Source organism: Olea europaea, chromosome 18 (assembly GCF_002742605.1).
Source record: "Olea europaea var. sylvestris chromosome 18, O_europaea_v1, whole genome shotgun sequence".
Lineage (NCBI taxonomy): Eukaryota > Viridiplantae > Streptophyta > Magnoliopsida > Lamiales > Oleaceae > Olea > Olea europaea.
The window spans coordinates 28,912,451-28,924,657 of NC_036254.1; the positions used below are offsets into that span (position 1 = coordinate 28,912,451).

A 12,207-nucleotide genomic window follows, 5' to 3' on the forward strand; every position below is an offset into this window, starting at 1 on the left:
CCCAAAAAAAAAAAAAAAAAAAATCCTAACATGATACATTGTTGGCACTGCAATAGTGTTTCCAATCCTTAAATGTCTGCATCCTAACATGATCTATAAGAAATTTTTTGGACATTTCTGCATCTAAATGATGTAAATCCTTATCAATCTGTACAATTAACTAGATGTCGTACTTGTGATTTTAAACATTTTACTATTGTACCAAAACTTTGATTTTGCACCAACAATAAAAACTTCAAAGTTGTCTAAATCGATTGGCCCCTATTTGGCCCCCCATTTCTAAAATTGATTTTTCCCCAAACTCATTTTCGACCATACATTTTATAGGATCCACAACCTTTATCAACTTTTCAACTACACATTTCATAAACTTTCGAAATGTGAGACGACAATAGAGGTTCTCTCACTTTCAGAGTTGAGGTACAGGCCCATAGATAGGATGCAGGTTCATTTGATTTGCACTATCAAAATCTACCAAAAATTAGGGCTTAATTAGGTTGAAATTTTTGCAAGCCCAAATATGGACATTAGAAACTCAAATGTTTAAATGCATGGCAAGTTTTGTATATGATGGCCAAAAAATTATTTATTTACTCACGTTGGCTTATGTGGATTATCTCTTTGCTTGCAATTTGACAGCTAATCAAGTAAACCCAACATTCGTACAATACGCAAAGGATTTAAGAGCGAGGACATTTTATTTTTTATTTTTTTGAGAAGAGAGAAGCATGAGATCCTTTCTACGGTTATTCATTATTTGTTACAGTTAAAACCTTCCAATAGTAAGTGAATCTAGTTCTCGCATCGGAGGCAACTACTATAAATATGTGCGTGTACTTTGGGGTTTTCTGGTATTCTTTTGCTTATAGTTGCTTTTGAAAAATTTGGGTATAGTCCTGATCATCTGATAAATTGAATTAAGAAACCAGGTCATTGGTTTAATAGATCAAAACAAATAATGATCAATAATTTAATCATAAATAATGTACAGAAAGCAAATATTTAAATGATATCAAAACAAACACGCACTAGCAAAAAGAAAACACATGACAAGACCAAGGCATAACAATACGCTTTCGAGAATAGTGGATGCATTATTGCACAGATCTAAGAAAATAAAAACGAAAAATAGGGATAACAAGATTTTACGGCTACCTGACTTCAGGATTGGTACAAATATTTCGGACCAATTGCATTCCGCAAATCCCAACAGCCACTCCGACGGCCGCGAACAAAGGATAAACCTAGACCGATCAAAACGCGTACAAGATCATCAGAACTGAGCATATATAAATTAACACCACCAGAAACGATTTTAGTCTTTATATTGTTGATAAAAAGGAGAAGATCTAGGGACGAACCTCAGGCCTGAGCCATCGCTTGAGAGTGGGTGAAGCCATTGGAGGAAGAACGCCGATTCACACGGAGAATATTTCGATTCAATGCTCTAAGGAAAGTTAGGCAACGCGTAGAGGGAGCTGCAGACGGAGAAATACAACCTATTTCTCGCTAGTTGTGCCTTTTTTTATATTATATTATATTCAAGATATTCTCATTGGCTGTTGCCCTGTGACTTTGCCATTTTCTCTTTAGGGGTTTTGTACAATTTTGAAGTATTTGGGAAAATGGCCGAAAAGGTCCCTAATCTATGTGGTTACCACGCAAAAGTCCCCCAACCTTTAAATCTTAACGCAAACATCCCTAACTGGAGATGTTGCGAAGCACCAAAATATACAAATTTCAACACCGTTTCGAGCCTGTAAACTATGCTGATGATTTCTAAATGTTCGATCCATCGCTATATCTACTCAGTAATCCAAATTCCCCCAGCCTGTTTTCCAGATCCGTCAATCCAAACGTCCCCCCAAACAATAGGCAAAATGCAGCATGGGAAGACATAATCTTTCCCACCTGATGCTGAAGAAAGCATACAAGGAATCTGCAGAAACGTGAAATAAGAAGCAAATTATGTACAAAGCCCAAGAAATCCTAATATAAAACTTTAAATGTACATTCTGCCACAGTATTTTTCCTTGTGCCTTAACACTACAAAAGAAAATAGCAGAATTCACTGCCAGAAACTTGGTTCCTTTGATGAGGTCCACCAGAAACTATTACATGAAGAAAAAAGACAGGTCTACTTTTGCATATGGAAACAGTACTATCGAACAAACACGACTCTAGCTTGGCCTCATGGGTCGGCCTATTTACGGAATTAGGGTAGACGTATGCCATTGACATAGCATCACAAGGTAGTACAATCCAAGCAATTCCGCACCCTCATGGTTTATTTAGTTTGTTAACAATGGATAAACTGGTGCAGCAGCATCTTCAACTGATCCAGAGCAAGCAAAAGTGAACATTTGAGACCCCTTTTAGGAAGAAAATATCAACATCTCCACACAAACTTAATATAGTTCTAGAATCAAACTCAACAAATAATGTGTATATACGTTGATGGTTATGAGATCACAGAGGCCATCAAAAACTGATGGAAACGCTGTACCCTCGCTTGGTCATTGTTTGAAGATCTCACTCCTGATTCATTTCTTCCCCTTCCCAAACGAATAAAGGAGTCCTCTGTGTCCAGGACATAAGAGATCTGAAAGCACAATTTGTGATTTCATAGCAAATTTAACCACAAAATTTATTTGAAAGGTATATTATCGACATACTAAAATGAAGATTCTGTTTGAACTAAAAGTCTACCTTGGATGTGGTGGCTGATGTCTTACATTCCAGACCATTATTCATCTGAATATTCCCCATAGCCAGACAGAGAGCAGAAGGCTCATCCATATTAGCATATTTACGCATATTTCTGCAAGTGTTATGAGAGCAGATCAGACCTTGAAATAAAAGAATCAAAATTTTGAGCAATTAATCAAATAAACTTTATGGTATCGGAGATCAAGTCCAGAAAAGAAATCAAGAAGAAGAACGAGACAATTTCACTTCTTAATTTTTTATTTTTTTCATTCATATATTTTCCTGGCGTTGATTCTTGGGAGATTAGTGGTAGTAAAACAGCTTTTGACACTACACTATCTGCTAATTTCTAGGGTTCTTAGTCATATTTTTTTCGAGCGTGATACTGCCCCCTTCTTTTAAATAAGAAAGATGTACTACATATCTGAGTTGCATAGCCCAGAAGGTAATAGCAATACCTCTTCAACATGACGGAAGATGACTCCTTTCTCCCATTAGTTACTGAAAGATAATCGTTGTAGAAATAGTCCGCGAAATCAGGGTCCACTGAAACTGGAACAACTTCAGATTTCTCATTTCCATCATCCATCAACTGAATAGACAAACGGGTGGGGGAAGATGTCTACAAGAACGCAAGATGACTCAGCATCCAAACAAACTTAGCATTAATATGATTATACAAGTAATTTATTCAAGCCTCCAAAAACCTACACATTCAACTCGGTAAATGTTCTCATCGTGCAAAAGGACATGCACATTTTCGTAATAAACCAAATCAACATAGTGCTCAGACTTCCGAAATTTTTCATACTCGTGCAATTGAAGCAGTTTATAGTCCACCTCATCACTCGATACAGTTTGGAGCTGCAGAACAAGGCATAGTAAAACAAAGTAAAGGAAATTGCCAAAAAGGTAAAACAAACGTTTTTAAGAAGATTACCTGTTTGACCAACTTATATATGAGCTTATCCAAAGTAAAGAGAACATATGACTGGTTTCCAATCAATGATCGGCAGTCATCCTCGAATTTTGAATTATCAGAAGATCCATCAAGCAGCCCAAAAAGCGCATTCTTGAATCTGCATTGAACATGTCATCAGAAAATTAAGGGAAGAAAGGGGTGTTCCAAAATGATTGTAAACTAGAAGCTATATACTGCTGAATCACCTGGTATAAGGATCTGAACTTGCATCCTTCGTGGTTTTCAATTTTGATTCTGCAGGTTCTGAGTTCATCTTGGCTGTTAATATTCTCTCATAGAGTATCTAGAAGCATGAAAGAAAATCACACGTCAGGAAGTGAAAGATGAAAAAAGCATATAGAGATTTGAATTCTCTTTTACTTTTTCATTGGATTTTTTCCTTGTTTGGATTCTTTTGACAAAGGGGAAGAGGAAGGGGGTGGGGCGGGGGCTACAATAACTTCTACCTGATGCAGCCTGAAAAGCACGTAAAAAGTGTCATTCCCGTAGAAAACTCGACGATCATTTCCATCACTGCCTTTCGATGGAGAAGCCGTGTACTTCGACAGAGGTTTACAGGGGAGCAAAAAACGCTCAGACACTGGTATCAATGCACCTTCACCTGCATCCTCAGCGTCAACTTCACTCTCTGCTTTACCATCCATTTCTATGTCTCCCTCTTCCTCGTGTTCTTCTCCTGAGCCTTCATCGGCAGCAGACTCGCTACCCGATGCATCTTCACCAGCTTCACTGTCCTCATCATCAGCATCTGCATCATTTTCAGCAGCTCCATTTGGCGAAATCTCTTCGTGACCTCTTGTTCTATCGGCCATGGATTGTGAGCCACCATCCTGATAGGCAGCTATATTTTCTCCAAAATTGCCATTAGAAGAAATTTTATCCACTTCTTTATCACCTCTGCTGGCATCAACATAATCCTCATCATACCCAGCCAGTCTTGACCTTTCCACACACCCTTCATTTGCTAATTGATTTGATCTTGAAGTCTCATCACCCTGTTGCACACAAGGAAACATATTATACCTAGATTACAAAAAACAAATAAAAGAAGGAAAGAAAGTAAAGCAACTAAGCTTATCTACGCCCCAGCAAAATTAAAATGTAAGCTTAAAAAGAAGTTGAACCAAGGGGTAAAAATAGGGGAATAAGTGGAACAAGTATTAGAAAAAATGTGTCAACTTCAGCCCAAAATGGGGCTCTAAAAGTCTAGCTAAAGCCATACACCGTACCTCTGAGCACAGTGTAACTTCCATATTAAGCTTGGACCTATGATTGTCCTCACTGGGATCAATATTAGCTCGAGAAGAATTTGCAGCACGCCCTTGTAGTTGAAAATAAATGTTATTCCATTATAGCAGATCAAAAGCATATATAAATCAATAAAATTGAAAGGGAGATGAGAAAAAAAATTCCACTATAATTCACACTAAAAAACTATCAAAATATCAACCATTCCTCACAGATCAGTAACACCATAGAACCAAGTGTTCAACTACATACATACCATGATTTGCATCAGGTTCTAAGGTAACAGCTGTATCAGACTTGGGTAATCGTCCACCAGATGCCACAGTTGACCCATCTTCTTTAGCCAGAGTATCCATATTTGTGAAGCTCGTCTTACAGGAATTGACTCGTTGAGGTGATGTGTTTGAATCTCCATTGCCGTTGCGCTTCGGTTGCTTCAAGTTCATGGTAGTAGCATCAGCATTTCCATCGCTTGCAGTTATGCTTGTCAATGTGTTTTTTGCAGTTCCAATTTTCGAGAAACCATCACCTTCATTAACGTCTGAACTACGACGAAGGGAATGAACACCCAGCATTGGCTCAAGAAAAGTAGTATAGAACCTCAAAACTTTATTTAACTGCTCTTTCGTTGAGCAGATCTCTTCGGAAGAGTACTTAATAATTTCATATAAGTCTTCGTGAATGTCAGCATCAGCATATTCAAATTCAAGATTTGGATGGATGGAATATCTACTTCCAGCAGCAATATCGAGAGGCACATGAACTTCGTTTTCATTTTTCTCCTTGATCTCTTTTATTTCTGCTACCAAGGCTGTCAATCAAAAGAGAGCGAAAAGAGACGTCAGAACCAGAAGATACATTGAAACCATCCCTAGATCCTTGGTAACCTTAACATGCCATGTTACTTTTGGTAATACCCTCCCTATTCTAGTGAGATAGCAACACTCTCATGAGAGGGAACCTATTAAAGTCTCCGAAAAACATATCCCAACTTGACAAGTGATGGCTCCTGAAGATACTAGAAATAGAACCAATCTAAAATGGATAGTCATCGTCTGTCTGCTCATGCAAGAATTTAATAAACACAATAATATAGAGATTGTGTCATCAAGATCATCACAATCCAATTTACTTAAGTTCAGATATGGTGGGCAAAAGCATAACTTGCTGGCTATGGTAATCGCTATAAGAGCTATGTGCATACCAGATTCAGAGACAAGATGCAACTAAGGATTTTATATAATCTCAATGCTCAGCTTACATTTCGTGCTCAAGTTCTTCGAATCCTGTTGCTTGAAATAAAAGCTCCGATGATCAAGAGACTTGTAATGGTTCTTAGCATAAATCTCTGCCCATACTTTGTTGAAATCTGCACGACATTTGGTCCATTCCTCTTGCTTCTGCTTCAGGCGGGTAAGTATTACAGACAATGCAAGTGATGGATTTTTGCGCAAAATGTCCATGACATCAAGACCATGGTCCCCATATAGACGTTCGATGCATCTCAAATTCAGAGCTTTATAAAGAAGTGATAGAATCAATCATCACAAAAATAGATATCTATTTGTTTACAGTATATGGAGGCAAGTATAATAGCTTTCAGTACAAGCTCATGTTTAATAATGGCGAACCTGTGAAATGTTCCTCGACACGTATGGGATTGTCGGAACCAGCTGGATTATCAGTTATACTGTTCAGCAGGTCCTCTGCACGCTTGGCAGCCGAGCTCACAGACTCCAACAACATGTCTAGCTCAAATCTGAAATATAAGAGGAAAATCCAATGGATATAAAATTAACAAATTAGGAGAAAGTCTAGTCGATAAATAAATATAGTAAAAGGAAGTAAAAACAATGGCAGATCTAAATATTCCATTACTGGGACACATGAATATGTAGTAGGAACATAAAAAAGGTTTCCTCTCCTTAATACCGTACTTGCATGTTTCATAAGAAGAATTATATAGCACTGGGCAAGAAAAAGAAGATAAATCTTGTTCATTATGTTATCCACTTCTATCCAATAATGGTTACTAAACATACTCTATAAGATATAGGTTGGAACTCAAAGACAAGCACTAGACCATCCTAAAGAATTGGGATAGGATAAACCCAACATTCCACATCTTATGTTGACCAGGTAAAGGGCTCAAAGAGAAGCACTAAGCCACTTCGAATAAAGTGAGGTCTAGTAAAACCAATTTATTTTAATTTTATATCACTAAGCATTAAGGACAGTTTATTATTTTTATTACAAAGTCACACAAATTTTATTCTATACCTGTCATCTTCACACCTAAAAAGGCTTTCTTCATACTGATTTCTGCGCATGTGCTTAAATGAGTAATCCTCACTTCCAGATGTCACAGATACCCAATGGTCATTTAAAACCTGAGCGCCAAGCTCCGATCTCTGGCTTGCTGTAGCCATTGGATACTGCAAAGATAACTTTTTTATAAGATACCGCGAGAACAAAAATGAAGGTAAAACTGTAGCCACTGGACTAGGACAATTTTAAATGGAAGAAGTAGAGATAATAAAAATTCTTACATCTTCGGGAAGAAGTCGGTAACTGGGAGTGCAACGTTGACGGTTAGATAGATCAAGCTCCTGAATGGACTTTCCTGAGTACTTCAAACTGGGTCTGTCCTTTTCTTTACCTCCATCCACTTCACGCTTTTTTTCTTTGTCTTTATCCTCTACTCTCAAGGCTTTTGAAGAATGTCCATCATTCCACAACATCTCTGCCATAAATGTAAGTTTGAAACAGCTTTGTTAGATAACATACAGTTAACATGCAAACAAATAATCAAAAACATATAGTAGGATAATGATGTACTTTTGCCCATAACACCAGCAAGAAATCCTTCTGCAGAATAGAAAATCAAGTAAGAATCAAAACAATCTAATCAAAATATACAACTTTAACTACAATAAAATTCAGTGATTACCGATTTGCTCACAGCGCTCAAAAAATTCATTGAATCCCTCCATAAGATCAGGATGTTTTCCAAGTAAATCAGCAATCTGAAAATACCTTGTTTAGTACCAGATAAAGAAATGTGTTTAATATGTAGCTCAGTAAATAAAATAGAATACAGTCTAAGTCTAATAGGAAATTAAAGATAAAGCAATAAAGATGCACTGGAATATGAAAAATTAAAATATAAAAATTGTTGCTATCCATTTGAAAGATTTAAGGTGCAACTTGAAACTACTATGGAAACAATTGGGGGAGAGAACTGAAATGTGTATCACATGGTGCACGAAATAGATACAACTGTTACAACTTCTGATATCCAAAGGTCCCGGGTAAATTGCTAGAACGCATTGATGGCATAATATACGTACCAAACTCTGCAATTCCTTTCTCGTAATTATCTCTGTGCTGTAAATATGAAGACATTTCAAAAATGCCTGGTAATCATCTGCACTGCGCAACCGCTCCTTAACTTTTTCACAGAAAGCAAACTCCTGACTGTACATACCTGGAATAACCAAGCAAACCCTTTAAAAATACCAGATAGCAGGTCAAACATAATTATGTGACACTACATTATGTAATGCTCTACAACTTTGTTTACTGTATCTATTTTCTTCTTCTTTTTCTTATTTTAACTTTATTTTTCTTCTTTTTTTATGCGTGGGTGGGTGGGGAGTGTGAGAGTGACTAATAGTTGCCCTAACTAGTGCATTGAATGTACTCATTTCTCTAATGGTTTAACCATCACCAAATGGTATATCTTATTCCTGAAGGAAAACAATGAAATACATGTTTGAACATATAGGATTACATGGGGTAATAGGCTGTCCGTGCAACTGGGGATCGGGGGTGGGTGGGCAAAAATTACGCTAAATAGTGCATTGAAAGTACTAATCATTTCTACAACCACTAACCCATCACAAAATGGAATGTCTAATTCCTAAAAAGGAAAACAACAAATACATGCTGAACAAATAGGATAATATGAAGTAAAATGCAGTTCAAGCACGTAAGACCATAGAAGTGCCGGAACTCCAAATAATAAGGCACCACCCACTCACGTTTCAATGCATCTTTATCATCATGAGAGACCATATTTGAGTTCCCTCCAAAATCATCAACCTTCTGAGCAGATTTACTTTTGTCAGAATGGTGATGCATGCTAATATCCCCATTATTTTCATTGTCGGTATCTCTGTTGTCCGAATAACGAGTTCTCTTGTCTTTGTTCTCCCTTTCAGCACGCCTTTTCCGATCCTTGTGCAACGTCATCACTGTTTTGTCCTCTTCCACTTCTGGACGCTCGACACTAGGATCATGTTCTCCGCGGGAGATCATAATCTTTTCCCGTCGTAATCGTTGCTAAAAAAGGTATGGGACATAAGATTCACATTGATAAAGAAAATCAGAAAATTAGCAAGTTTTTCATTGTGTGTTTAAGTACATAATATATATAACCTTATCCATGTGAGAGTGTCGCATTGTGGGCATAGCAGAGCTCCTCTCATCAAAACGATGAAAGGAATGCCGGCCAAAAGAAGCAAGTGCCGTTGAGTCTGTAGTTGAGGTATCAGGCAAAAATCTAGTAAACTGTTGAAGAAGATCTGGATGGTCAATAAAAAGTGCCGAAACCTGCATGTAAATGTGTTACAACCAAAAATTATAAGAATAGATGATATAGACAATAGTAGGGGGTAAAGCTCATAAGATTAGAATAAAAATATTTCAGAAGATACGAGTACCTCTTCATAGACATCGGCAATACCCTTATGATCCTTTCGGTACATGTTCAAGATTGCTAGGAAATCTTTATAAACCCGATCATCGTCTTGGAAACGGTTCTGCAGCAAACAAAATCCATTAGATATTTCGGGATAATCTGACTTCCAAAGAACTAAATCCAGAACGTATTACTAATTAAGTGATTGGAAATATCACCTTGATCTTATTCACAAAATTTATAGCTTCGTCAAACTCAACTGTTCTTTTTGGAGCCCCTTCCTCTTCAGTAAGGGTGATTTCATAACCTTTAGGTAAGAAGGTATTGAAACCAAGGATAAGATTAGGATGCCCTTTAAATAACTCTTTCACCTTCAATATCACGCCAGTTGTGTCGATTCTGCAAGAAATATATTAACATAAAGTTACAAAGAAAAGCTCCATTCACAGCCGATATGCACAAGTTAAACTTAGCAAGAGAGATCCGTTTACCTTTGAGCTTTGAAATCTTTCATGACATCAAGGAACCTGTCATATTTTTCTTTTTGATCTTGGAACATGTCCTTAACTTCCTTCAAATAAGTTAATGCATCATTGGTCGTAAGTTTTTGAATACCACCAGTAGCACCACCTCCTCCACTCACTCCAGCATCACCTGCACCACCTCCTCCTCCAGAGGCATGCGGTGATCCATAGCTTTATCACAAGAGAAGGGTAAAACATATAAGTTGCAAATTAAAATCCTGAAAATGCAAGTTTTTTTTGAATTATGGGTTCTCTTGCCTACGCTTTTAGAGCATGATTGTTACAAGGTATTGGACATGACAACAGAAAAATTTTGAACTTCTTTTTCTTCTACAATCATCCAATATGTTCGTCTCCAATGTACCAAACATGCCATTAAGGTTTTGTTTTCGTCATCTCGACAAACTTAATTAAATTCAATTACCTCCTAAGGTTGTTCCATAAGGTAATTTAATTAGTCACTACTACCTACAGCCAGGTTAAAGCAAACCTCCCCTTAATACAGCCAAAACACCATTAATAGGCTTAGTTGGGAAGTTACAGATTTTTCCTCGCCCACCCACTCCTACCCGGCCCCACAAAGAAGAGGTGAAAATAAAACCAAAACAAGCCCCCAAAAATGCAAAACCACCACCGAATACAAAGATCCAAATCTGTGATTTCTGTTACAATTTCTTCTTCATCTTCTGATGCTGCCATGGAGGAGACCTAATCAGACTTCCAGACTCATGATTAAAAACATGAACCAAATAATTCTGATCACAAAAATTTACTGAAATTCAGTGAATTAACTAAGAATGTTGTCATAAAAACATAACCTTTTCAATGAAATAAACGAACACAACTTCAGAACAAAAAATCACATGATAACACAGATATGAAATACAAGTAAATCAATCAGATAACAGGAAATGATAGAACTCACGATTCTCCTCGAGAAGAAGAACCAAATGGCCGCTTAAATTGAGGGTTCATATACACCTCATCTCGCTTCATCCTTCGGCAAAAACAAGACAGATAAATCAATATAACTTTAAAGAGAAGAAAAGAACAATAAAAAACTCATATTCTTTTTCCTCTCATTTCCTTTCAAAACCGACCTGTGCAGGTCCCTGAAAAGAGAAAGAAACAGTAGCAGATCTAAATCTCAACAAAAAAATATATGGAAATCAGTTGAATTCTTCAATCAAACTCTTGTTCACACGAACTCTTATCTCAAATCTTCCTTCTCTCTTCTCTCTCAGTGGGTTCCCGTTTCTGAGGATGGAGAAGAAAGCAAAACATACAAATATATGAAGAGAAACAAGAGGTAAATACGTGACAGAAATCGTGATGTTCTTATGTGACATGTACTCCAATTGTCGACATTTTGAACAAGTTCATGGGCCTTCGTTCTTATTATTTCTATCACTGATTTTGTAACAATTTTTTCGAGCCCAAAATGAATTGATAACCCTTTCGGTTCCTTGGCAATATTCTTTGACAACCATTATTATTATTATTATTATTATTATTATTATTATTATTAGTGATTTTTTTAATAATATGTGGCTAAAAATTACTGAAAATTTTCTGAATTTAAGTGCAAAATATTTTATCGTGAGAATGTATGATTGAAAATAAGTTTGAGAGAAAAAAAAAATTTGTTTAATGACTGTCAAACAAGGACTTAATTTATGCGAATGAAAAAAAATGGGAAGAAAAAAGAAATGCCAAAATTGAGTCCAAGTAAGAAAATGAAGTAATGATGTTGAAGCATGAAAATTTTTATTGTGTGTCGAGTTTTTTAGTTAGATTCGATAAAGAGTCGAGACATTAATACGTGTTAAATACTTGTTTTCATTGATTATAGTGATGATCGTAAAAAGATATTGATTTGTTTTATTATGTTTTTAGTACGATGCCTGGAAGAGAGATTAATATATTTTGGTAATTTAGTTTTAAGTTAATATGTTGTCATATATATATAGTCATACTTGGCATTCAGGTATTTATTTCAAAAGAAACTTGTTTAAAACTACCTATAGGTTGTAGGGGTCGGG

The 12,207-nt window shown here is 36.5% G+C and overlaps 1 protein-coding gene across 5 annotated transcripts; it reads right to left on the bottom strand.

Moving 5' to 3' along the window:
• Positions 1-707: 707 nt before the first annotated feature.
• Positions 708-11,550, bottom strand: LOC111368083 (paired amphipathic helix protein Sin3-like 2). Of its 5 annotated transcripts, none has more exons than XM_022989273.1 (25): positions 11,266-11,550; positions 11,091-11,162; positions 10,133-10,336; positions 9,860-10,040; positions 9,664-9,762; positions 9,380-9,553; positions 8,983-9,283; positions 8,290-8,426; positions 7,890-7,965; positions 7,778-7,807; positions 7,489-7,691; positions 7,220-7,374; positions 6,571-6,698; positions 6,201-6,455; positions 5,196-5,750; positions 4,921-5,012; positions 4,138-4,686; positions 3,877-3,974; positions 3,650-3,788; positions 3,421-3,573; positions 3,168-3,331; positions 2,710-2,821; positions 2,454-2,602; positions 1,362-1,939; positions 708-1,244 (listed from the first exon to the last, which is right to left on the bottom strand). In XM_022989273.1, exons 2-23 carry the CDS (start codon positions 11,159-11,161, stop codon positions 2,462-2,464), a joined length of 4,017 nt encoding a protein of 1,338 aa, XP_022845041.1. In that variant the 5' UTR covers position 11,162; positions 11,266-11,550; the 3' UTR covers positions 708-1,244; positions 1,362-1,939; positions 2,454-2,461. The 5 variants fall into 5 exon arrangements, with proteins under 5 accessions (XP_022845041.1, XP_022845045.1, XP_022845042.1 ...); XM_022989277.1 differs by having other exon boundaries at positions 7,489-7,682; positions 11,266-11,549; XM_022989274.1 differs by having other exon boundaries at positions 11,091-11,550.
• Positions 11,551-12,207: the final 657 nt, after the last annotated feature.

Coding starts and splice junctions, on each gene's coding strand:
- LOC111368083 (XM_022989273.1), bottom strand. CDS start 11,161: ATGAAGCGAGATGAGGTGTATATGAACCCTCAATTTAAGCGGCCATTT. Junction 9,763..9,859: donor ATTTTGTGAATAAGATCAAG/GTGATATTTCCA, acceptor TGTTTGCTGCAG/AACCGTTTCCAAGACGATGA. Junction 2,603..2,709: donor CATCAGCCACCACATCCAAG/GTAGACTTTTAG, acceptor TTGTGCTTTCAG/ATCTCTTATGTCCTGGACAC.